Source organism: Crinia signifera, chromosome 4 (genome assembly GCF_055691185.1).
Source record: "Crinia signifera chromosome 4, ASM5569118v1, whole genome shotgun sequence".
In the NCBI taxonomy this organism is placed as follows: Eukaryota; Metazoa; Chordata; class Amphibia; order Anura; family Myobatrachidae; genus Crinia; species Crinia signifera.
In genome coordinates, this window is record NC_139220.1 from 207,047,019 (window position 1) to 207,073,997 (window position 26,979).

Here is a 26,979-nt window from a genome sequence, read left to right on the forward strand (position 1 = left end):
CATCATGTTGGCTTTTTTGTTAACCAAATAGCTAAAGAGCTGTTTAGCTGTATTACATGTTGGGAATTTTGGTTAGTGCAAGATGATCGTGAATTATATCAAAATAAGGAAAACCACATATACAGTATGGAAGAAAGTGTATGTTCTTTTTCGCTATACTACTACTGTAGTGATAAGAAGGGGTTGGCTATTATTTTTGCTATATATTACGTAATATGTGTGCGCTATATAAGAAACTGTTAATAAATATATATTTCACATAATCACAATTGTTCACATCTGGTCCTAAAACGGTCCATGAGGAGATTTCTGAAGAGTTCAGGACAATTGCTTTCTGTAGTACAAGAATAAAAAAATCTATAAACTATATAAGACTATTATATTACTTTTACATCTATCATGTCTATATTTTTAATTGTTATTTTGCAGCCTTATATTATTTTTAGCCATCTATTTTATCACAGTCAATTTCAACATTGTCCTCTTTAACCTCCCTCTGGCCTTTAGCCTCCTCCCCATACTCATGCCACCATTCTCCCCTTCTTCAGCTGTCAGATTGAGGTCAAATAATAATCACACCTCCGATAAAAGCTTTTCCAAGTATCACAGCCTGGGGGATTCTGCAAGAGTGGTGGGGAGAACTTGATGGGAGAGATGTGTGCAGCGACATGGAGAACTCCACATCACTGGAGCGAGGGACTGAGAGGGAGGAAGGGAGGGAGGGAGTGACACACAGACAGAAAGTAAGACATGCTGTAAGGGCCATGACTAACTCATCTTACCCGAATCATAAACATGAGGTGACTATGATGGTAACATTATATTCTACCAGCTATGGTGTGAGTGATGGCGAACAGTAGAAATATATAAGGAGTACAGGGCATGGAATAGAATATGCCGTCAATCAGGTGTGCTAGTTTACTATACCATTAGACTACATACCTAATTTTGCATAGCATAAGTTTTTAATAGAAAATGGTCAACAACCGAAAAAATGTTTTTTGTTATTTTTTCACAATAATAATAATAATTTGCTGTTTTTATAGCCAAAAAAAAAAAAACATTTTTAGCCCATAGATATACAGTAATATCAAAGACATGTGGGCATCTCATGTACAAAGAAGAATTGTGTAGAATGTTTATTTGCTATTTACTTTTTTAATTAAAGCAATGGGGGAGATTTATCAAAGCTTGGAGCGAGTTAAAGTGGGGAGAGGGATAAAATACCAACCAATCAGCTTTTGTCATTTTTCAAAAAGAGCCTTCAAAATAATAGTTAGAAGCTGATTGGTTGGTACTATATCTCTCTCACATTGGGCCTTATTCTAGTTCACTCTTTCTGACAAAATTCCTTCTTAGATGGACAAAACCATGTGCACTGCATGGGGGCAGATGTAAAATGTGCAGAAAGAATTACATTTTGGTGAGTTATTTTGTTTCTGTGCAGGGTAAATACTGGCTGCTTTATTTTTACACTGCAATATAGATCTCACTTTGAAGTAAAACCCCACCCAAATCTAATTCTCTCTGCACAAATAACATCTGCCCCACCTGCAGTGCACATGGTTTTGTCCATCTAAGAAGGATTTTGTCTGAAAGAGTGAACTAGAATAAGGCCCATTATCTCTCTCTAATCTATGAAAATGATCCCGTAGTGTTTCCCTGCATTTGTCTCACTTTCTGAAGTTAATGATTTTTGCTAAATTAAACAGATGACTAAAAAATCGGCATGTTCCCCTAAAAAATGTCCAGTCCACCAAATATACACTAGAATTGGTGCTAAACAATGCACCTCTGGATTAATGGAGCAGACTGAGTAGAATAAAAAGTGTTTGTTATTTTGTGGATGACTGCAGCTATAATTCCCAGTGTAATAGGCCCTGTAATGACTACCACTATTACTTTCTATGGTGTTCTGGATGTAGAAGCTAAATGCTCTAGACACTCCTTCCTCACACGTCCTTTATTACATAATACTAATTTGTCATTTTTGACTTGCCCAATGTCCTCATACTGGGTGTGGTGCAGGTCGACAATCATTAGGTCAGGTCGAGTTTTTTCATGTCATTCTATTTTCAGCATCTTCCTTGTGCATGTCGACCACCTACACGTTGTCTGTCTGCCTTGCAGATACCCCTCTTAAGCCCCATACACACTAGACAAGAAAGAAAAAGACATCGCTCAGAAGGGCCCTTCTGAGCGGCGATATCTTTTACTGTATGTTGTCAAGTGTTTACATGCAATATCATTATCGATGCACCCTCCCTCTCATTGTTAATGACCCCCTCTCTTGTCTTGCATGTAATGCACTGTACACTGTATTGCACTGTATTGCACTGTAATGTATTGTACACTGCAGTGCACTGTAATGCGTTAAAAACTGTAATGCTTTGTGCTTTTTTGTCCCCTGAAAGACAACCACATACCAAGAACAAGCTTGTTGCTTACAAATTAATGCTGCTTTATCCCTCAGTACCTGAGTGAATTCCAATGTAACAATAGAAAAACGTTAGAAAAATAAAAGCGCGTGATATGACCAGTTCACCTGTCACTCATATTCTTTGTTCAACAGGTTTTTAGCATTAATTGTTGCTGCCTCCTGTCAGGTACTTTGTCAGTGATTGTTCACCTGTCATGGTTTCACCACATGCACACTTAACATATCTATTACTTGAGTCTGACAGAGTCATTCAGAAGAGACAGCCATAGTTTAGACTGTCAGCTCTTTTGCACAATGACTGTGCCATCAGAGATTTTATAATGCAACATGATAGGAATCCAACACGGACTTGCGTGAGTGCATGTGGCTGTGAAAAATCCTATGTGTGAGACTGAGACCTGGAGCATAGAAACTCCCACATCACATTCACATCACATTCCATGTTCTGAGAAATGGAAAACACAAAGAGCGGAGTTAAGGAGGAAAGAAAGCGTGGGGTGGAATAGAAAAATAAATTGCACAAGAAAAAATCTGAGAAGAATACAAACAAGTTGCCTGACGCGTGGGAGAGAGACGATAAGAACATAAGAGAAAGAAAGGGTACTTCTTTACTTTCACGGCGCCACTAGATAGGACAGATAGGACAGATAGGATACTAGATAGGATACGATTTTGTATGCGATTTGACATAAGATATCGCATAAGATATAGGATAAGATTTACTATCCATTTCATTACCCCACTATCCACTAGGGCGTGGAGTTGATTTTATATAGCGTGGCGAGCGCAGCGAGCCACCGAGCCCGAAGCGTGGCGAGCGCAGCGAGCCCCGCGAGGGGACACGGATGTTGTTTCAAAGCAAGTCCCCAATATCGCATGCCATTTGCATGCAATTCCATAAAATACATTCCGTGTCCCCTCGCGGGGCTCGCTGCGCTCGCCACGCTTCGGGCTCGGTGGCTCGCTGCGCTCGCCACGCTATATAAAATCAACTCCACGCCCTAGTGGATAGTGGGGTAATGAAATGGATAGTAAATCTTATCCTATATCTTATGCGATATCTTATGTCAAATCGCATACAAATCGTATCCTATCTAGTATCCTATCTGTCCTATCTAGAGTGGCGCCGTGAAAGTAAAGAAGTACCAAAGAAAGGATAGACAATAAAATACCAATATGAAATTACAGTGCAGAGGGGAAGAGACGCTAGAAAGAGAAACGGGAAGTGGGTAATAGGCAGCATTCTATAGCATAAAACAATCAAGCTCGTGTTTCCTGTGATTTCCATAGAAGAGGATATTTTCAAAGCTAAAACCATTTTATGTACTTATCATGCAGCAGCATGTATCCCAGACAAATAGATGTGGAAATAGCATGAGATCCAATTGTGTGAGCGGAAGGAGGCAATCATGGGGTCTGGTGAGAGGTGGCCAGAGAAGCAGCAGAGATACTGTATAATGACCAGGGAAGTGAGCGGTGGTTGTGTGCAGCCGAAGTCAGAGATCACTGTACAAATAACACACACTTCCCGCTTTCCTATTATTACAGCATTTTATTGGATTTGCACACATCGTGTCTCAGTGCATCCATTTTTAGAAAACATTTCACAATGACAGATGTCTTTCTGATATTATCAATATACATTTATTAGGGAAATAATATATATATACAGTTGCGGAGAAGGAAACCAAACATTTCTATAATGGTAGGCATGTAACTGGAGATGTTGTAGTGAGCGATAGTTGTGGAACTACAAGGGATAACTTAAAAGGAATAACAAGAGCTTTTTTTGTGTAAATTGTGCAGAAATTAATTGCAAACAAACAATATAAATATTATGTTTTAACAATCTACAGCTTTTTGGATTCTTTGGGCTCTTTTGAAGCATACTAGAAGCCATTTGTAACATACAGTATAGACATAGGGCCCGAGTTAGCTCACTTGCAAATCTGTGATTTTTGCTGATCTGATTCAGGGTCCGGCACATCATTTTCTTCTTTCGTGGTTCAATATATGCTAATGTGCAGGAGATGGCGGAACAAAACCAATAAGATGGCAGTGTTTGCAAAGCAGAAACATTTCTGCTCTTTATTTAGAGGAGTTGGCTCAGCTACTGTATACTGTAAATACCCAGATTTGCACACCCACAGTTTGCTGAGCGAGATTATTGGAATGAGATAAAGGGGTGATGGGTGCACAAATTCTTGTTCAGCCATTTCCATTCTGATTCCATCCATTCCATGCTGCTGCATTGTGTCTCCGCCTGTACTTTGCATCTTCCACTGGAAGATGCAAAGTTACACTACAGCAAGGAAGACATTGATACTGTAGGCAGTGGTGGATAGGCAGAGGCAGCAAGTAACAGGAAGAAAGAGAGGGTGGCAGGAAGAGGGTGACTGGGGCAGCATTGGGCGTGGTGCACTGCAACTGTGGTCTTTCTGCATGTGATGTATCGCATGTGACCCTGCTGTCGGAGGTTGGACATGCAGGCAACCTCCGACGCTGTACTGATGTGCATGGGACCGCGCATCGGATCGGAAGGGATGTCAGACACGTGCTTGGCCAATTTCATCTGATTGTGCCACCCAATCTGTCAGAATTGGGTGAAATCGGCCCAACACTCATAAGTGTATGGGGGGTCTTTAACAACCTCCAACGGATGCAAAGACTTTCCTATTAGATTGATTTATTTGTACTGAAAAAAAGCAACTAAAGTCAAAGATTTGTGATGTGAAGTGTAATACAGCCTAATAAGGACAATAGCAGACAACCATTAACATCTAAAGAAACACAAATAGCAATAATCTGATTTAATTACACCACATTGCTAAAGCCAGGAAGGTGGCACATGAAGCACAGAGGATGATAGTTGCTGCTAAGCCCTTGGTGGCTTCAAAATGTAAACTATTGACAGTGTACCATTGATGTGTTGTGTTTCCCCAATGGTCATCCTTCATCTATTACAGGGCAGTAAGCCAATCAGAATGAATGGTGTGGGCTATTGATGTCTGTTAGTGATTGCTGTTCAATGGTCATCCCTAATTGATGCAGCCACTTAATAACACCCCTTTCACATAAAAGAACCGGGCCCCACCCCAGATATAAAACACGTTTCCAAACTGGGCATGACCCAGGCAAGACCCTTTAGATACTGTAGTGTGACCTTATGATTTCTTAGTTTTTTATTTTTTTGTAAATTTCCCCAAAACTAATTTCACTTTGCCATTATGGGGTATTGTGTGTATAATTTTGAGGGAGAAAATGAATTTATTCCATTATGGAATAAGGCTATAAGATAACAAAATGTGGAAAAATTGTGAATACTTTCCAGATGCAATGTATGCAGATTCTGGTGCATTATGACCACATTTCCATATAGCACAAACTTATCTGACACTGTCATGTAACAACTGCATTTTATCTTCAGCAAATATTTGCTCATTACACATTCTTGCTGCATTATTGAGCATTACATTATAAGCTGATGCAATAATCCAAAAGTAGATGCATTACATCACAAAACATGAGACAACTGCTTTAGTTGTGCTCCACCCCATTTTATGCATTTAGAAATGGTCCCCTATGACTTTTTCATTGGTTTTCAACCCTCTGTAGCCAGAAGTTTATAAATTAGATTATATTGCTCTTTGCAGTTAAAAGACGCCATAATGTAATAAGTACTGTGCTAAAACACTACCTTATGTGAAACAATTATATAGAGAGAGAGAGGAGTCCAAATCAGCCGGCACTCAGTGGTGTTCTCAAGTATAATGGCCCCGGTGCCCGGACGTAATGACAGATACAGATCCAAAAAAGGCAGCACTCAAGAGGCGGTTGTAGGTGAATAAACAGTTTGTATTAAAAGACAAGCTTTCGGGGTATGACCCCCTTCATCAGGTACAGATGGTTGTCTGTACCTGATGAAGGGGGTCATACCCCGAAAGCTTGTCTTTTAATACAGACTGTTTATTCACCTACAACCGCCTCTTGAGTGCTGCCTTTTTTGGATCTGTATAGAGAGAGAGAGAGAGAGAGAGAGATGTGGAGGTGCGGCACTATAGCACAAATTAGATCATATGAGATTTTTTTTTTTTTTACATTTCAAATTTAGTGAAAATTTGTCAACAGGTTATGACAAATTTTCACTAAATTTGAAATGTTGTAACCTGCCGGCTCCATCTCGTGTGATCTTATTTGTGCTATGAGTGGCGCGACTCCACATCTCTATCGCTAACTATTGTGAAGACTCCGGCTGCAGTTAGGTTAGGTAATCTAAATATATATATATATATATATATAGATCTGGGCAGCGGCGCGGCACTCAGGATGGCGTAGAAATTAATCAATACGTAGCCAAACTAGATTAGTTGACGTTTCTGCCTTGCAGCTTTTATCAAAACAGCTAAAATGTATATATATATATATATATTGCAGGTGGTCCGGCACAGCAATAAATAATACTGCAGCTGTGGTGGGTGCCCGAACACCAAATAGCAGTTATAGGAAACATGATAGGTGCAGCACTCCGATCAGTTTAAATCCTTCTAATCCAAAGTATTCTGGTACAAAGTTTTAATACACACAGAGGGGTGTATTCAATGCTTTCTGCGAGCTGTGACAGTGAGCAGTGCTGCTTGCTCTCTGTCACAGCTCGCAGGGTCAGTATTCAACTGACCCCCTACACACATCGTTTCCACCTTGCTAGGTTTTTGGTGCGAGAGGGAAATGTCCTCTGACAGCGAGGCTTTCCGCAGCGCATTGAATAGGGTGAGTGTTATCGTCATCAGGCTCTGGGGTGTATTCAATGCGGCCGGCACGGGGGTTAAACGGTGAGGATCACATGTTTTTGGCAATCCCTGCCATTTAACCCCTCACCAGCTGCATTGAATACACCCCAGAGAATGATGACGATACTGCTGTGTATTAAAAGGTTGTAACAGAATACTTTGGATTAAAAGGATTTATACTGGTTGGAGTGCTGCATCTATCCTGTTTTTCATAACTGCCTTTTGCTGGGCATATATATATATATATATATATAATTTATTTTTTTCCCCTCTGCCACCCATTTACTCTCCCCTTTTGTCAACCCCCCTGCAAACTGTAATGCTTTTCTGTGAGAATTTCTGAGCATGGCCAAGATGGAGGTTGAACTAGTTTCACCTCACCATTACAGGTGGTGGAACTCAGTTCCACCCCAATCCCCCCCCCCCCCCACTTTAACCCCTGTATATATATAATTTATTTATATATTATTTTCCTAATATTCAAACAAATAACGACTATAAAATTATAAAATAACATCCAAAAATTATCACAAATGTTGACCCACAATAAAACAGATAAGTACAAAGGTAAAAAATCTTACATATGCGGAATAACAGACATTTTTTCAGAAACAGTGAAAGATAAGATTGACAATAAGTGCATGATTATGACTTATTATGACTGGAAAGTATATACAATATCTTTTGGCTGAAAATATATACATTCTTTTATGGACAGATTCACATTTTAAGTGCATTTATGCAAGGATTAACTGACACCTTTAACCAGACACCAAATGCTGACATCTACATTAAAAAGGTGACAAATAAGATTGTGGAATAAGAACTTTGATAAACTGATTCCAGGGATATTTCCCTTACATTCTCGTTCTAGTCATGCTTTGTCCTCCTACTGTATGTTCTCTTTTTTTGTCTAGGCTTTTCAATTGTTGGTTTCTTTATACATAATCAATAGCATTTTTCGGTAGAGTTAATTGACAGAGGCCATGCTGACAGCAAATTGAGGATAGGCGTGTCCAAGCTTAATTATAACCATTTCCAGTAATTACCTTTTTTTTCTACTTGGTCAAATTAATTTGTTATAATTAAAATAGGAAGAAGGACTTAAACATATACATTATATATAAACATAGAAATATTAATGGAAAACATGTATATGTCTGTATATGTACAGTGTGCTGTCTGTAAAAATGTTTTGCAGATGTGTATAGACAGTTGTATACATATTTTTATTTTAATATGGAAATGTATCAAATCAACTACATCTTGTCGACATGTTATGCAAGCACTTTATAGTTTTGTTTCATGATACTCCTGAAACTAAACTTGTAGCAAAATGCAGATTTTATGCTACTAATCTATGGGGTGATACCCTGGCTTGCAACACAAAAACAATAACTGTTTAACAACTTACAACTCATTTCCTAACAATTATATTTTAATAAACGGTATACATTGCCTGAAGCAAAATATACCGTAATAAAAAGGAAATATATAAAATATATATAATACATATTCAAAGAGAACTATATGTCTCAAAGCTGCCCTCCAGGCTTAAAATTGCTCCCAGCATTAAAAGGTTAAAACCCCTGCTCTACATTTTCAACCCCATCACTTGGAGTGTTACTTAATTCAACAGAAGATATGAATGTACTGTGCATGTAATATATATATATATATATATATATATATATATATATATATATATACACACATACACGCTTTAGATAATAAACAGCAAATACCATATAAATATTGTGCTATTGTTTCTTGACTCTGTGTCACCTCTCTGACTCTGACGGGTGGTGACGTTGTCCCAAGAGTCACAGCATGAAGCTTTTATAGAGTATTATAGCTCAGAGAAGACATATACCAGATCCACACTCATCACTAAGTTTCTCCCATAATCCTCTTGTTAGAATGTAATTAGATCTTCCTGGGATTTCAATAGACTTTGTTTTCTAATTGACAGTGGTGACAGAAAGAAACAACCTATACTTATTGAAGGATTAACATTTGATCATATATTTCACAGTCCTGGTTTAATCTACTTACATTAACTACGTCGGATACTAATTGTTGTGATTTGTTTAAAAAAAAAACTAAATTAACCAACTTAAAGGTCATTATTTTGATCAAATTGTTAAAGTGAGTCTCCAATTCATTTACAGAATATATGTTTCTCTAGTTATAGGATGTGCAAGGCCAATAGCTTTGTACATAAACATGATTCTAGGTTTGTGTCCTGTACAGGGGGAGGGATGCTGCTGTGTGCATACAGGTATACATCCAACTATGTTGTATGTGTTCTCTACAGAACCACTTTTCTTACTTACATTTACAGATAAATATGTACTGTGCACTTACCTTTGTGCGATACATCCACAAATATGTTTCACAGACTAGCCTACAGTACACATTTTGTATCATGTGGCATATATATATACACATTGCTACATAAACACTTTAATGCACACACATATGCGTCACACAAGGCATGCATACAGATGTGCAGTGTACATCATCTGTATAGGAACTGTCTACTGTGATAGCCAACAGAATCTTTCCATTGGGGCTTTAGAGATTTTTCTATCCTTTCTATTACTGATAATCCTATATTGTTGACAAATACTATAGTTGTGAAATCACTGATACCATTAGTACTGTTTTTTTCCATGGGAGCTTTTGGCTGTCTGCATTTTTGCTTTTTATCCACTGGTCTAATGATAAGGGTCCAGATGCACTAAGCTTCAAAAGTGATAAAATGGAGAGTGATAAACAGCCAGCCAATCAGCTCCTACCTGCTATGTCACAGACTGCGTTCAAAAAATGTCAGGCAGGAGCTGATTGGCTGTTTATCACTCTCCATTTTATCACTTTTGAAGCTTAGTGCATCTGGCCCAAGGTCTTTTTCTTGAACATGTTCCTGGAGAATCTGAGAAATTTGTCAAGAGAAGTTCTTATTCTTGTTACGTTCCAATGATGCTTGAGACCTGGTGTGTAAGAGATCTCATTCCTCTATATATTCAAGGATAATTGAAATGGTTTAATTGAGAATTGATAGCTTGACATCTCTTTCTGTAATTTCAGCGTGCAGGTTGTTTGTAGTTTCCATTAATCTCCTCGGAGACGGTCACAGCTTCAGCACCTAAAGGAAGTTTGTCACTGTACTCTGAGCCAACCTCAAACTCTTCCTGGTTGGTTTTGGATTGGGAACTTGTTAGGACCTCATCTAATACACTTCCTTCAACCTCCCTCTCCAACTCTTCATCCGCAGGGGCTGCTTCTATTTCTCCTTCATCTTCTCCAGCTTCACTAGGGTCATAATTCTTTTCTGACTCCATGTAAGAAGCTCTGGGGTCAAAATCAGCAGCCATGCTCTTCTCCATTGGGTCGGCTTTCTGGGTTTTCATGATTAATTTATAATTTTTGCCATGATACTTAGAAAGTAAGTGACAGCAAGTGGCTCCCATTAAAGGTATAGTGGCCAAACTAAGGAGGAATATGCTCACCACAATAATAATTATTAAAGAAGGGACCTCCTTTTTGGTAGTGAACACCACCTGCACTTGGCAGTCTTCTCCTTTGTATGTTAGGCACACAGAATAGTTGGTACCAGGTGTAAGTCCTTGAAACCAGTAAGAATTTACTTGATCCTCAATTTCTGACCACTGGACCAAAGAAAAACCTTCAGGACTTTCTTGGCACAGGTACAGCATCTTGAGATTTTTCTTCCCTGGGCGTGTACTATATGGAGTAATTTGCACTTTAGCCTCTTTCTCAGATACATCCAGGGCAATGACACCAAGGTCAAATACGTGAGGCTTCAGATTTGTACTGTCATTGAAAGCATGGTTGGAAACATGTAGTCCCCCCACACCTGGTCCACACTTCTTCTCATTTGGGTGATTTGGGGTATCCAAAATGTTATGATCATTACCAACAGATTGGGATGTGGGATTTAAATTTTTCAGTTTTTCCTCAGTTTTATCTGGGTTAAGAACACTATTTCCAGATTCCTTGACTGTAGTCTTTTTATTATCTGTTTGTGTCTTCCCTGCTGCTGGATCTTCAACCTTTGTGGGGTACTTTTGACTTGCTGCCACAGAGATGTTAACTGAACTCTGACTACTTCCCATTTCATTTGTGGCTAAGCAAGTGTAGGCCCCTTCTAATTTCTTGCTAAGGTGCGGGATAACCAGTGTTCCATTTTGGTAAACTAGAAACTGTCCGGAGACCTCAGTTTTTGACAAATCAGTAGAAGGTTTAATTTCTACCTCTTGAGTGGCATTGCGAACTTTCCATTGGATTGTTGGTTTGGGGCTACCACTGACGAGACAATGCAAAGTGAGAGTGAATCCATCATATAATTCTGTGTTGTCTAAGTTGGGGTGATAGCTTAGTTGCACAGTAGGAACATCACATTCTAAATTTGGAATTTCAGAAAGTGGCTTCCCTTGGAATTTTTCAGGGGAAGCACATGCAATCAAGTCCTTTTCTGCCACAGTGACTTGAGCTTCTTCAGCCCATTTTTTAAGCCACATCAATGAGCAAGTGCAGCGAAAGGGGTTGTTGTAGATCTGGATATGTAGAAGAGAAACAAGAGGTTTAAAAGTTCCTTCCCTAATGACAGTGAACTGATTGTTATTTATCCTGAGAGATCGCAGATCTTTTAAGTTGTCAAAAGCATCCAATGGTAGGTTGACCATGCGATTGTTGTTCATTTTTAATAGTTGAAGTGCAGGAAGACTAGCCAGATCCTCCCAGGGGAAGTCTACTAGTTGATTGTGACTAATATCCAAATTTTTAAGTAGCACCAAAGTAGCCAAAGTACCCCCTTCTATTGCACTAATATCATTGTGAGCTAACCACAGAGATGTCACTTGAGTCACATTCACAAAGTTAGACTTCTCTAGCGAGCTAATTTTGTTGGCTGAAAGACTGAGGGTGGTAACATTGGAAGGGAACCCTCTTGGAACATTCTGCAGCTTCTTGTAGGTACAGTCAGCAAACTGTTGGTTGTATTTGTCTACACAAGAGCAGTGCTCAGGGCAGCTGAGCGTTGTTCCCAGAAGGGTACCAGCAGCAAGCAGAAAGAGGAAAGTACCCATTCTTCCACCTGCAAGATAAACAGATATTATAAAACAAGGAAAAATCTGATTGAATATTTATCTGGTTATAGTGACTGGTCAGAATAAATACAGTTTACCCCAATTACAAATTGCACTGGATAGCAAATTTGTAATTCTACAATACTGCAAAGTTAAACATAATTTCTGGTTTATTTTATATGTTATTTTATCTGTTTATTATTTTTCCAACAATATTAGAAGTACCAAGGCCCTATGTTTGAGCGTTTCGACAGTTTACAACAAGCATTTAAGATAGCAGAGTTCTGTATATATCAAACAGTCCATTTACATATATTAATAGATCTTCTGTTATAATATCACTATGACATAATGCCAAACATATACTAAGGAATAATACCTTGTAAGCAATTTACTCTTAATCTTTAAGGCCCATACAATCATATATATATATATATATATATATATATATATATATATATATATATATATATATATATATATATATATATAGCCACAAAGAATGAGGACACTCACCGGTCTTCTTGAAAATAGACAGTTTTTTCTTTATTTAGTCCATCTCACCAAAATAAAGTGCAAAGTGCCTGACAATGGGCCAAGGGCCAACGTTTCGGTCCGCCACCAGACCTTTGTCAAGGCCCCCACTATCTCCTCCTAAAGTGCAGGGCCGGATTTGTGCCTAGGCACGTGAGGCACCGGCCTCAGGGCGGCACCAATTAAGGGCGGCAGGCAGGCTGACATTCTGTTAAATAGCAGCATGGCACAGCGTGTGCGCAGCAGTGAGTGACGAGCGCCGCCGCCGCAGACATGAATTATCATGTGTAGGCGGCAGCACCGCTCGTCACCCGCCACTGCCCACCCGCTGTGCCATGCACATTACATCATCACTTAGTGGCTGGGTCCGACGGTCCCCTTGCGCGTCCGGAAATGACTCAGACTCACTTCTGCCAGCACCGCCCACTGGCTACTCTACACACACACACAGTCTATTGGCTGCTGTGTATCCAGCAGCTGAGCTGAGTGGTGTGCAGATCCTCCCTGCGCTCAGTCAGTCACAGTGTGAGAGAGACTGATGGAGAGTGAGACACACTGTGCTGTAAAACACTGTACTAATAAGTGCCTCCCTCCCTCCGGGTCCTCCGTACAGTGAGCAGTCCAGAGTGCTTAAAAAAATATTGAGGTGGGCTACAGTTAAATTTTAATGAAATATATAAATAACATTGTATATACATATAGGAGTACATTAAAATAGGAGGGGGGGGGACGAACAAAAATGTTGTGCCTAGGGGCGGCCTGATCCCTAAATTCGCCCCTGCTAAAGTGCATAACCTGCAGTATACCATGTATGCCTTATATGAGCCCAGCCAGTATACAGCAACGCCCCCAAACAAATACATAAAACCCGGAGCTACAGCATATCACATTCCATATGCATACACAAAGCTTAATACTCCATGCCAGTTAATAGTGTGTACTTACACCCATATTCCCGCCTGCCACATCGGGAGAATGATGTGCAGCTGTCCCACATACGCAGGCACATTTCCTGCTTCATGGTGTATAGTAATCCAGTGTGTCCGGCACCGGAAGTGCGTCTCAGCGGCGTCACTTCCTGCCGGTGGAGCGCACAACCAGGATGTGTGCGTTCCAGTTACAGCGCTAAACTTTATTCAAACATAAATGTTACCTAGCTAGGTTGTGGCAGGCGGGAATATGGGTGTAAGTACACACTATTAACTGGCATGGAGTATTAAGCTTTGTGTATGCATATGGAATGTGATATGCTGTAGCTCCGGGTTTTATGTATTTGTTTGGGGGCGTTGCTGTATACTGGCTGGGCTCATATAAGGCATACATGGTATACGGCAGGTTATGCACTTTAGGAGGAGATAGTGGGGGCCTTGACAAAGGTCTGGTGGCGGACCGAAACGTTGGCCCTTGGCCCACTGTCATGCTATTTGCACTTTATTTTGGTGAGATGGACTAAATAAAGAAAAAACTGTCTATTTTCAAGAAGACCGGTGAGTGTCCTCATTCTTTGTGGCTATACTGGTGAACTGGATTTGTCCAGGATTTCCTGAGGTGACACCCCGGCAGTCGACTGTGGTTGGAGGAGAGTGTGATCCCTACCTCTGGATATATATATATATATATATATATATATATATACTCAAGGTGTCAGCCTGGCACTCCCGGGGTGCTGGTACATCTGCCGTGGGTGCCCTCTGGCAGGGGGAAATGCAGGTCTCAGCTAAGTAACAATCAGCGGCACTCCAACGGACTTCAAAACAGCAAACTTTTAATGCACAATAGTGACCAACGTTTCGGGGACAACACTCCCCGTTTTCAAGGTGTGCAAGGCTCCAACGGACTTCAAAACAGCAAACTTTTAATGCACAATAGTGACCAACGTTTTGGGGACAACACTCCCCGTTTTCAAGGTGTGCAAGGTCTTGCACACCTTGAAAACGGGGAGTGTTGTCCCCGAAACGTTGGTCACTATTGTGCATTAAAAGTTTGCTGTTTTGAAGTCCGTTGGAGTGCCGCTGATTGTTACTTAGCTGAGACCTATATATATATATATATATATGGATTCTTGCTGTATGCCTGACGAAGGGGCCTAGAGCCTCGAAACTGTTGCACAAATAAATTTGCTTTGAATTCACAAATCCTGGAGTGCCGTGCGATGTATCACCCGCAGTGGGATCCATCTCCAAATATATATATATATGACAAAAACAAAGACAGAAAGTAAGGGGGAGGGGGATCTTTATCCCTGTGGATCTATTATCACTTAATATTCTTTTAATACTCTTGGTTACTTCTCTTAATTAGTTCCCTATATATACCTCTTTCATATTTGGAACATCCAGCTACTATTATAACACAGGTTTGATCAGATATATTCACTTCTGGTTTAATGTGCTCATGACAGTGGCTCTGAAGGATATTAAGTGATACTTAGCATTTAATGTTTTGTTTTTTATTGGGCTGCAATCATGATGAAGTTTTCTTATCCCAGTAAAACTGGAAGAATGCCAATGTGTCTCATTCATAGTGTAGGACAAATCTTATCGCCCCCAATCTCTATAGTGTATTACTCCTTTTGTAGCGTGGAAATGACAGTGAGCTCCTTCACACAGTAAGGTGCCTACATCTTTTCAGTTTCGGACACTTTATAATATCAATAATCTTACCATGCAAAATGTTTTTGCAGTGATCACCCAAAACTAGACACACCAGTACATCTTCTCCATACTAAGGGCCTAATTCAGATATGCTGCTGTAGTATGCAGTGAAGTGATGATTTGCACTGCACCTACATATAAGTCACACTGCAAACCTGCCCTGATCGCTGCAGAGAGGATTTATTTGCAAAGTGATTGACAGTAAAGGACAGTGGGGCAGATGTACTAAGCCTTAACAAGAGATAAATGCAAGGGTGATAAGGAGAGATAAACATCCAGCACAGCCTGTAACATGGCAGGACGCGGATACCAGTGAAGCCCGCGAGGGGACGCAGATACCTGTGAAGGTATCCGCGTCCCCTCGCCATGCTTCGGGCTCGGTGGCTCGCTGCACTTTATAAAATCAACTCCACGCCGACGTGGATAGTGGGGGTATGAAAAGGTCGTAGGACGCGTACCGCCGCCCCTCGCGGGCTCGCTGTGCTCGCCACGCTTCGGGTTCATGTTTATACTTGGGGGGTGGCGTGGGGGTGCATTTAAGCATTGTAAGCACCCATTAGGGTGCTTATACAATTTATAATCGCATCCCATCGCATTGTATGGCATTGTATGCCATATACAATGCCATACAATTTTAAAATTGTATGACATTGTAGAACATCGGCCGATATCGCATCGCATCTCATGCGATATGGTCTGCGATGCGATGGGCGCCGTGCTAGTACACAAGTACCCTTTTAAATAATATAAGTGGTCAGGAAAATGGTTAAACATCCCATAATTAATAAATATACAAACATAATAGAACCAGCACTGCACTTTCAAAGCACATATTCTCCCATCTCATGGTAAGGCTCCTGTCTCTTCCTGGTAGCCATTCTCTGGTCAAGTGCACTGAGCACTCAGATCCACACACATAGCAAACTTTAGTAGAAGAAGCTGCTACCGATGGGCATGTGCATCAGCTCTGCTCTGTCCCTTATGTAGGGTACACACCAGGGCGACCCGCTCACGATGCACATCGTGAGCGGGTCGTCAGTGTCTCGTCTGACCCGCTCACGGTGACGGGGAGGGGGCACGACCAGCTCACAATGTGCACCGTGAGCGGGTCCGATCCGATGGCGACCCGCACCTGGCTGTATGGTCGTCATTGAGATCCTACCTGCAGCAGGTAGGATCTCAATAACGACCAACCAACCCGCGGGACCGCGCATTGGATCGGTATCGGTCCACACAGGACAGAAAAGGGCCCAATCACCACACAATCTACATCCAATTGGTCGGAATTGGATCTAGATTGAGGGGATCGGGCCCTAGTCGTCCTGGTGTGTACCCAGCATTACACTGCATCTCTAGTAAGCACATTATATTAAATTGCTATTGTCATCATTTTAACTACTTGCAAAGAGGACAGGGGAATCTGTGCAACCGGAATGTTTGCCCACGGCGTAAAGTAAAACAATAACTGCACTCTACAAATGAAACCAACAAGACAAATACAACATTTGGGGCTGCTGTTCATGGGACAGTGAGACATTCTGTTTGGGGTGTGGTATGGTGCTCCGACAGGGGAGATCCCAATGGTCAGAAGTCGGAATCCTGACTGCTGGTGCTCCGACAGGGGGGCAAGCGCAAAGAAGCGGTGATGTCAGCTGCCCACCCCCCGCATGGTCGTCACGGCCGCATTAGGATGAGAAAGCCCAGTGTTCATGGGTGTTACAATATGCTAATTGACGGAGTCTGTAATAGTTCTTAATAAGAGCTGAGATAAAGATTGTTTATATGTAGGATATAGTGGTTCCCTAGTTTGTGTGTAAAAATATTTGCATAAGTTAAAGGCCCGAGTCACAGCTTATCAGGGATTTTGTTTTACTTACCTTAGTCAAGCAAAGCAAAATCCCAGATAAGCATCAATTTTTCGGGGGTTTTGGCAGTGAAAACACACAAGTTTCTCTGAACCTGTACTGGTTCCGATTGATAGATCTACAGTGTCTATATAGACAGTCAATAGATACCAAAAGGTTCACATGCAATAGGTCGATGGGATCAAAAGGTCACCAGAGTTAAAAGGTCAACTTAAAAAAGGTCAACGTGCAAAAGGTCAGCAAATTCAACATGGTCAAAAGGTCAACATGAAAAAGGTAGACACATGTAAATGTTGACATGAGCTTTTCACAAAATATTTTCTTCATTTTTTGGACTTTTTCATACTTTACCAAACACGTGGAGTACAAATGAGAACAATAAAGTGTGCTAAGCAAAGCGAGGTACTAGGTCCGAAGAATGGTGAGAGAAGCGAGCCTTGCACGGTTACGCATTGACCTAATTGGAGATCCATTGTTTGTTCAATAACAAAAAACAATTGTGAAAACTTATGTCGACCTTTTAAAGTGTCTATCTTTTTCATGTTTGACCTTTTGACCCTGTAGACCTATTGCATGTCGACATTTTGGTGTTAAACTATTGACTGTTATAATGGCATGCGATGGACCCGATTTTTACATTGTCGGGAAAGCTGTTAAAAAGCCCGAAATCGGGTCAGTGGGGTCCCATTTCATGCCTTAAGTTAAGGTATGCGATGGGACCCGATGGGCGCCGTGCTAGGAAACAAGTACCCTTTATTAACCTTGAATTCTACCCCACGATACGAAGCACTGGAGAGGATGCCTGGAATCAGTTCAATATGAGATACCGCAGTAAGGAAATATGGAAGGAGTTGGGTATCCTTAGATAGTGAGGTAATTTGATCTTGTAGGCTACAGGACTGATTTTCTGAATTACCGAATACGGTCCTATGAATCTTGTGGCGAATTTCATGGAGGGAACGCACAACCTCTAGTTGGCTTAAACTCGGGTACCATTTTCCTCCTTCAATCTGCAAAGAATTTGTACCTCTTCCAGACCTGGGAGAAATGAGTATATGCAGATTTGGCAGCAGGGACTTCCATTGGAGGCAATTCTTCAAAGACTGGAGGAGGAGGGTGTTGTCCATACACTGAAGAACAGAGTATGGCCTGCTGACGTGGGCTATCTAAAGTTGTGAGCAAACTCTGCCCAGGGCAGTAGAGCAACCCAGTCATCTTGGGAGGATGAGACATAAATGCAGAGGAAGTTCTCTAGGTCTTGGTTAAGCCTCTCTGTTTGTCCATTTGACTGCGGGTGATATGCTGACTAGAATTTGTGCTCCACTTTAATCACTTTACAGAGTGCTCTCCAGAATCTGGCAACAAATTGAACACCCCGGTCGGACACTATCTCCTTGGGAAGGCCATGTAGCCTAAAGATGTGTTGGGCGAACAATTGTGCCAGTTGAGGTACTGAAGGTAGACCTTTCAAAGGGATGAAATGTGCCATTTTTGAAAATCGATCCACCACGACCCATATAGTGTTGAAATCCTGGGACTTGGGTAGTTCTGAGACGAAGTCCATTGATATATGGGTCCATGGACGATTAGGGATCGAGAGTGGCATTAACGTGCCAGCAGGAGCCTGAGAAAAGGTTTTATGTTGCGCACAGATTGGGCAGGAAGCAACAAAGTCTTTGACATTTTTCCGAAGCTGTGGCCACCAATAGGACCGATGAATGATCTCCCTGGATACCTGGATTCCCAAAGGATTGGGACAAGTGAGCCCAGGAGAGTAACTTGGGATGTAGCTCAGGAGGCACAAAGATTTTTCCTCTGAGTGGCACAGGTGACAAGGCGGTAGTGGCAAAGGTTGTAGGAATGATCATAGGATGGGACTCAGGGAGGTTGACATCTTCATCCATGAAGCGGGACAAAGCATCCGCCTTGGAATTCTGGGAAGCAGGACGAAACAGGATCTTTAAATTAAATCTCAAGAAAAACAGGGACCAACGAGACTGGCGTGGATTAAGACACTGTGCAGTTTGAATGTACAGAAGATTTTTGTGGTCAGTGTAGATTGTAACAGGATGCTTGGCTCCTTCCATGAGGTGAAACGACTCCTTCACAGCCAACTTAATCGCTAGTGGTTCTTGGTCTCCAATTGCATAATTATTTTCTGCCGGTAGGAACTTGCAAGAAAAGAATCCACAGGGATTCATCTTCCCATCTTCGGCTGCCTGTGAGAGAACTGCCCCTATGCTGACATTAGAGGTGTCAACCTCCAGGGTCTATTAAGATCTGGATGCTGAAGGATTGGAGCAGTCATGAAATCCTGTTTAAGGAACTGGAAAGCCTTGAAAGCTATTTCAGGCCAGTGAGCCGAGATGGCACCTTTCCGGGTGAGTGCTGTAATGAGAGCAATGAGCGTAGAGAACCCTTTGATGAACTTTCTATAGTAATTTGCAATCCCAATGAAGTGCTGGATGGATCTGAGAGTGGAAGGCTGGTTCCATCCTTTGATAGCTTCTAACTTTTCTGAGTCCATTCGGAGTTCTGTGCCAGAGATTTTGTATCCCAGGAAAGCGATGGACAGGACTTTGAAAGTACACTTAGAGATTTTGGCACACAATTTGTTTTGACAGAGGTGAGATAGGACCTCCTTTACATGAACACGGTGGGACTGAAGACTTTGGGAAAATATGAGGATGTTATCCAGGTAGACTACTAGGTACTCGTATAATACATCAAGAAATATTTTGTTCATGAAGTTCTGGAAAACCGCAGGGGCATTGCTGAGACCGAAGGGCATTACCAGATACTAGTAATGCCCATCCCTGGTGTTAAATGCGTTCTGCCACTCATCCCCCTTCCGGATCCTGATGAGGTTGTAGGCCCCTCTGAGGTCTAGCTTGTGAAGACTCTGGCACCTATGACCCGGTCGAAGAGTTCTTTTATTAGCGGAAGTGGATAACTATTTTTCTTCTTTTTCTGGAGGTTATCGTGGATGTACTCGGACATAGCCTGAGTATTAGGGACAGACAGTGGATAAGTTCAACCCCTAGGAGGGATTTTACCAGGAAGTAAGTCTATGGGACAGTCCCACTCATGATGAGGGGGTAACTGATCTGCAGCTTTCTCACTTCAGAGGATCACAGTGTTCTTGGCAATAATTACTCCATTCCTAAATCTGGAGCGTCACCCATTTGATCCTTGGATTGTGTACACGGAGCCAAGGCATACCCAAAACAATGCTGAAGAAGAAGTTTTGGGCACAACCAGGAACTCCAAAAGTTCCTGGTTTCGAATTGAGGGGCGGGGGTGGGGGGGGGTGGGGGGTAAACCAATCACTAAACTGAGTGAATAAAGACACCTTGTGATACAGAACCAGGTCAGGGAGAGTTAACCCCTCTTGTCTCTTGGAGCAGACCATACATAAAACCAAATGCAAGCTGGGGATAGTAAAGCATTTTCTTTTCATAGATTCTAAATATTTCTGGATGGTTGCATAGGGAATGGCACAAAAGAGGTACATCATTGTGAATATTGCGAGGCGCCCAACCAAGTGATCTCATGATTCATCCCAGCAGCAGCTAGTGGTTTTAGCTGAGCAAGAGAACAAAATTGATATACTGTACAGTACAGTCTTAATAGAAGAGAAGATATTAATCCCTAAATAGGTGGGGGAGGAGTTCTCCCAAGTGAAGAGAAACTGCAATTGAAAAGATTAGAGGGGCAGTGGAGTTTTAATGGCATTTAGTTTATATTTTGAGGTTGCATTGTAGCAATCTAGAACTTCCTAGAGTGCAGTCAGCAAGGTCACAGGTTTGGTTGCAAACAAAGGGACATAGGGCCTTATTCAGACCTGGTTGCTGGGCTGATCATTTTCAAAGCGCTGCAATTAGGTATATACCGCCCCACCAGAGTAAACCCCATTCTGTGCAAACCTGCCATTTCCTTAGCAGGGCTTGCAATTAGCTGCAAATCCATTTGCAATCTGATCACCATTGAATGGTTTTCCCAGTGTGCAGTCTGTGCGTAGCCCAGGACTTAATCAACAGCAGCTGCTGATGTCACACGACTTTCCCTCAACGCCTGGGCACGCCTGCCTTTTTCCTGACACTCACAGAAAATGTTTGGTTACCACCCATAAACGCTGGCTTTCTGTCAATCAACTTGCATACTGCCAGCAATAAAAAGAAGTAGCAGGATTTCATGTATCACAAGATAATCAAAGGGCTTGAACTAAAAGCTCTATCGCCATAGGTGGTGCACTATGAAGAAACATTATTAAAATGTAACTTTTATTAAATTGTCAAATTAAAAGACTGCGAGAATTTAAAAGCATACATGTAACAATAAAGACACCATTGGACAAACTTAAAAAGGATATGACAATCCTGACGTTGGCGTGTCAGTAATATTTATTATGTTTGATTAGAGAATGTTTAGTGCGTATGAGAACACTGATGTGGACATGGATACATAATATGATAGCTATATTTTGTAAAATAATACAATGTTACCAGTGTTAAAGCTGTGCTAAATATATCTTATTTGACACAATGTATTTTCACTTGTTAAGGGAGATCAGTGGCAGGCAGCGTCCCAGCTGCTCCTGTCCCTTGTAATGATGGTATACGGTAAGTATTCACAGGCTCTAATGTGAGGTTCAGATCCTCACACAAATAGATTGGAGCAGGAGAATCTTATCTCACTCCAATCTATCACTCTCTTGGCATAAGACCTGTGTGCCACGCTGATCGGAGTATACTATATCCCACAGCGTTAGTAAACCCACTGCCGTAATGAATCACAGTCGGCACCGGTTAGTGCAACAGAGGAGAGCGCACCACTAGAGCTGGATCATGTAAACTAAACATTCAAAAAATACATTTCAAAATGGTTTTAAGGTCTGACTGCGATGCCCCAGCTCAGGTGAAGCGCTGACGCGCGTTTCGCAGTGAGCTTTCTCAAGGCCAGAGAGGCGTACGTGTTCTCGCACATACTAAACATTCTCTAATCAAACGTAATAAAAGTATTACTGACATGCCAACCCCCGCCATGCCAGGATTGTCATATCCTTTTCAAGTTTGTCCAACTGTGTCTTTATTGTTACATGTAAGCTTTTCAATTCTCGCAGACTTTTAATTTGACAATTTAATAAAAGTTACATTTTAATAATTTTTCTTCATTGGGCCCTGCCTACAGACATACCTTTTTTTAAACCTCCAATTGTCATAACCAGGGAGGTCAGTCCAAGGATCAGATCCAGATGCAGCGACTCAAAAGTCTTCTGAGCAGTAAACTGGCTTGGTGTTGTACAGGCTGCCTTGACAGATGTGTGTTGAATTCTTAAGGTGCATACACACTGTACAATTTATTTGACCAATTTGGTTGAAAGACATTTCCATTGAACCCAGTGTCCTGGACGAAAGATGTTGACAAAAGATATTGTCAACAAACAAACGATGAATGATGATGCGCATACCCGCCAGTTGTTCATCAAGAATGTTCGTCAACTGTGCATGCAGCTCAATTTGAATATCTTTCAAAAAGAGCCTATAAACTGTAGCTAGATCTATCTTCTTTCGTCTGTCGCCAATATATTTCGTCAACATCTTTAGTCCAGGACACTGGGTTCAATGGAAATGTCTTTCAACCAAATTGGTCAAAAAAATTGTACAGTGTATATGCACCCTTAGATAGGCATAAAGAAAAGGCAGCATAATGTCAAGAAAGGTGGTTATAGAATGGAAAGCATATAAACATTCAGCACCCTTGGGAGCATATGCAACTTGGAGTAGACAAGTCATGAGGCAATCAAAGTCTCCAGACCCAGAAGGGGATCTCTGCAGGTTAGCCTTTGAGGAACAGGGCCAAAGTAGATGTGGAGATGGAGTTCAACCTATCAATTTGATGGTGTCCATGGGGTCCCACCTCAAGTGCTGAAGAGATATAGGAGTCATTCCTCACTGTGCAGGGATACAGACAGGGACAGAGTTCAGCAAACTGCAGCAAGCTGAGGATCTCCTCCACATGCTACAAATGTGAGATGGGGATTGTGTTGTCTATGCCTGATAACTACCAGACCGATAAAAAGGCTTCCAGGGTGCTCTGTGAAGTGAAGGATCTGGGACCAGAAATACAAGCTGGTACTCAGCTTATGAGGTAGAACACACTGCAGCAGTCAGAAGGCCTGTGAGCTGCCAACTGCAAGGTGAATGGCATCAATTCTGTCGGAAGAAAGCATGCAGAGGGGCCACTAGGGGGTAACAGGAGCTGCAGCGTTGCTACAACTAGCAGCTCCATACCAGGGGGGAATCTGACATTGAACCTTCACACTGGGGGGATATGCTGCAGTTCCGGAGGTGAACATTCTGAGACAGAAAGCGATCCAGGAGGTCACCGCAAGGTAAGGAGGTAGTACTACTGGTGGAGACAAGGGGTGGGGATACCCTTAAATTGTGCCCACCGGGTGTCCAGATCACAGGAGCTCAATAAATGTGCATCCACTCCAAATGTCAGTCAGCCTATGCATACTCCGCTCACTTTTCATAAAAAGGAATCTCATTGTGGACACTTATTACCTCAATGCCCACTGGTATTTTCTGAGAAGTGCTGCTGTTTGTCAACATATCTCCAGCATAAATGGTAATTCATCACATGTGGCTCTATTGTACCTTAACAACCATTGGTGAACATCAGTGCAATATTGTGCAACACATCTACAGTATATCGCCATAAGAAAGGTAAGCATTGTTTCAGTATGTAAAATACAATTATCACCCTTTGTATTAATTTTCTGATCGGACCTGATTGCTCTATTAATTTAACTGGCACCATCGACTGAAAGTTTAATATAAACCATAAGACCATCTACATACCTTACAAAAAGGACTAAGATGGGGCGTGGTCTATGCAAATTGAGGTGTGGTCTATGCAAATGAGGTGACATTGAGTCATGCCCCATTTTTTACCCTCTGCGTCGCTGAATAGACGTCTATTCACTTCAGGCTGGGGGGACTCCCAACTTCCCCCACCCCCTCACCGTGGGACACTGCCGGCCCTGCGGGACCATCCCAAAAATCGGGACAGTTGGGAGGTATGCATCTATATCACATGACATTAAATTGATAGATTATTCTTCCTGGTTGCTACCTTTCATATCCCTGTTTTGTCCACCACTTGTGCTTCAGTTTTTACTAAGGAAAACTGCCGTATGTTATGCAATGGAATTAGACACTGAGGGGTAGATGTATGAAGCAGCGATAAGGGAGGAGAAGTGATAAAGTGCCTGGTACTTTATCACCGGCCAATCAGCTCTTAACTGTCCCTTTTTAAACCCAGCCTGTAACTTAACGCTCAGGAGCTGATTGGTCAGTGATAAAGTACCAGGCACTTTATCACTTCTCCCTTATCACTGCTTCATACATCTACCCCTATGTATATTTGGAATGCAGAGGATACCAAGCCACAGCATAGTTCATTCAACAGATAAGTAGAATGCAGAACCCAAAGGAAACCAGTTACAACATTTATCTGCATAGTTATTAGTGACTCCTTAAGGGGAACTGCAACATATACTTGTTAGCATGCAGAAAGCAATTTTAAAGGCACATTAACTGCCAAATCAGTTCTACAAGCAGCAAAATGGCCCTGGTGGTAGCCAAGAGTTCAGTCACAATCAGTCAAGATAGCAATCAATGCATTTAGGTTCACAAGCAAAAGGTTGGCCCAAGTAGCAGACAAAACTGGCGGGACACAAACAAGAGGTCAGACCAGGCGTCAGATAATGCAGGCTTTAGGTTATAAGCAGTGGTGGCTCCCAACGAAAGGCCAGCTCCAGGTGAAACATAAATCATGCAATTGGAAAAATATGTGCCAGAAAAAGAAGTAACCTGCTGTTCCTAATATGTATATGTAACCCAAGGTAATATACTACAAGTATTACAGCTCTGTCTGAAGGTCAGTGGTGTATCTATAAACAGTGTGCAAATGGGCCTCTGGGTGCAGAGGGGTCCACAATGCACAACCTACACCGCAAATATAACCCAGGATTTGGTGCAGGGAAGCGCATTGAACCAGTCACATAAATACAGGGAGCCGAGGCCATGCTGGTCAAATGTCACGATATACACCATATGGTACAAATGTAGGGAAGGAGCATCATACTGACACGAGGCACATACAGGGTCCCAGAAGCTTAAAGTTGGGGGGGACCCAACATTAACCGGGAAGGGAAGAAGAGAGGAGAGCCAGAGAGGAGACACCCATGGACAGGTGCCACGCTGCACTAGTTGCATACATTGTATGTCAGTCATGCCTATTAATCACACGAAAACAGCACTTTCCACATGATAAGTAAAAGGCTATTTATTACTTTAATTGCACTCTGTATACTGAAGATATCTCCTAGGTTACTGTCATTATTTGAGCACACATCAGTACCTCATAGGACCTAAATCATTTTCCAGAGAAACACAGAACTTGTACACACAGGCCTACGCAGCTGCAACTTTTCAGGCTATGGCCTTATTAACTAGTGCAAGAAACATTGTCTCCATAAGTCATGGTCGCACAGACTGGCCACGGCAGTAGCAACTCTGGCACCATGTTTCTCTGCATACATGACCACACCTGAAGGCAGCTACATGCCACAAATCGATATTACTCTCCTGCTTTTTTTCCACCAATCCTCATCACCTACCCCAAACGGTACCTTTTTGCCAATCAGCCTGTGTTAGAAATCTCAGTTTCAGCAGCATGGCAATGGTACCTTGGCGGTGCGCTGTTTGATCACAGCACATGCACAGTCTGCCAATTACTGCCCAGTTACATAAACATAGACATGAATTATGCCCATAGCTGGGATGTAATAAACTTTCATCTCTACCAGTAGCCGTGAAAGTATAGATGTTTGGTTTCATCAGACAGTTGCTTATAAAATCATCTGTCTCGGAATGGAGGCATTGCTAATATTTCCTCAAATGTGCAAAAAGTCTCAGTTAACACAGCATCTGCAAAAAAATTATAAGTTTTGGACGATTTATCACTAATGTGGCAAATGGGCTGTTTATGCCGTAATTTGGCACTATGGCCCTTATTCTAGTTGATTCGGATGGATGCGTATTTCGGACAGGAACCGAGTGGTCTTAGTCCCGCCTACCGTATGGATCGCTCACACGGTAAGACGCTGAGCGTACGGACTGCGAGTGGATGTTTCATGTGAACACCTCCTCCATCTGTGGGAACCTCCCCCATCCTCCGATGTTCGCCGACCATTGAATGATGGACCGAGCGGTCAGGCAGCACTGAGTGCTCCAGACCACTTGGACAATTTTCCATATAAAAGCAGGGATATGGGCGGGCAGCTGGCATCCAGCTATGTCAGTTGTCCGCCCCCCACACTTGCGTCACGGCCGCATCACCATACGTACGCAGAGCGTTTGCATGGGAACGCCCATGAATCGCGGGGCGTACGCATATGGTAATGAGCCCAAACAGCCCTTCATGCCCCTGTCTACCCCCTTCTCGGATGGTTCCGTATGATCGTTTTCTGCACAGACCTCACTCCGTGTTCGGACGTGCGAAGCGTTCACACATGTG

General features: G+C 42.0%; 1 protein-coding gene across 2 annotated transcripts in view; it reads right to left on the reverse strand.

Moving 5' to 3' along the window:
* Nucleotides 1–6,565: 6,565 nt before the first annotated feature.
* Nucleotides 6,566–26,979, reverse strand: part of LOC146074905 (immunoglobulin superfamily containing leucine-rich repeat protein 2-like) — a 26,378-nt gene continuing 5,964 nt past the window's right edge. For both annotated transcript variants that reach the window (XM_083183590.1, XM_083183589.1), the window contains exon 2: nucleotides 6,566–12,346. In XM_083183590.1, coding sequence (XP_083039716.1) covers nucleotides 10,314–12,338 — 2,025 coding nt within the window. In that variant the 5' untranslated portion in view covers nucleotides 12,339–12,346 and the 3' untranslated portion in view covers nucleotides 6,566–10,313. The remainder of the gene's footprint in view (nucleotides 12,347–26,979) is intronic.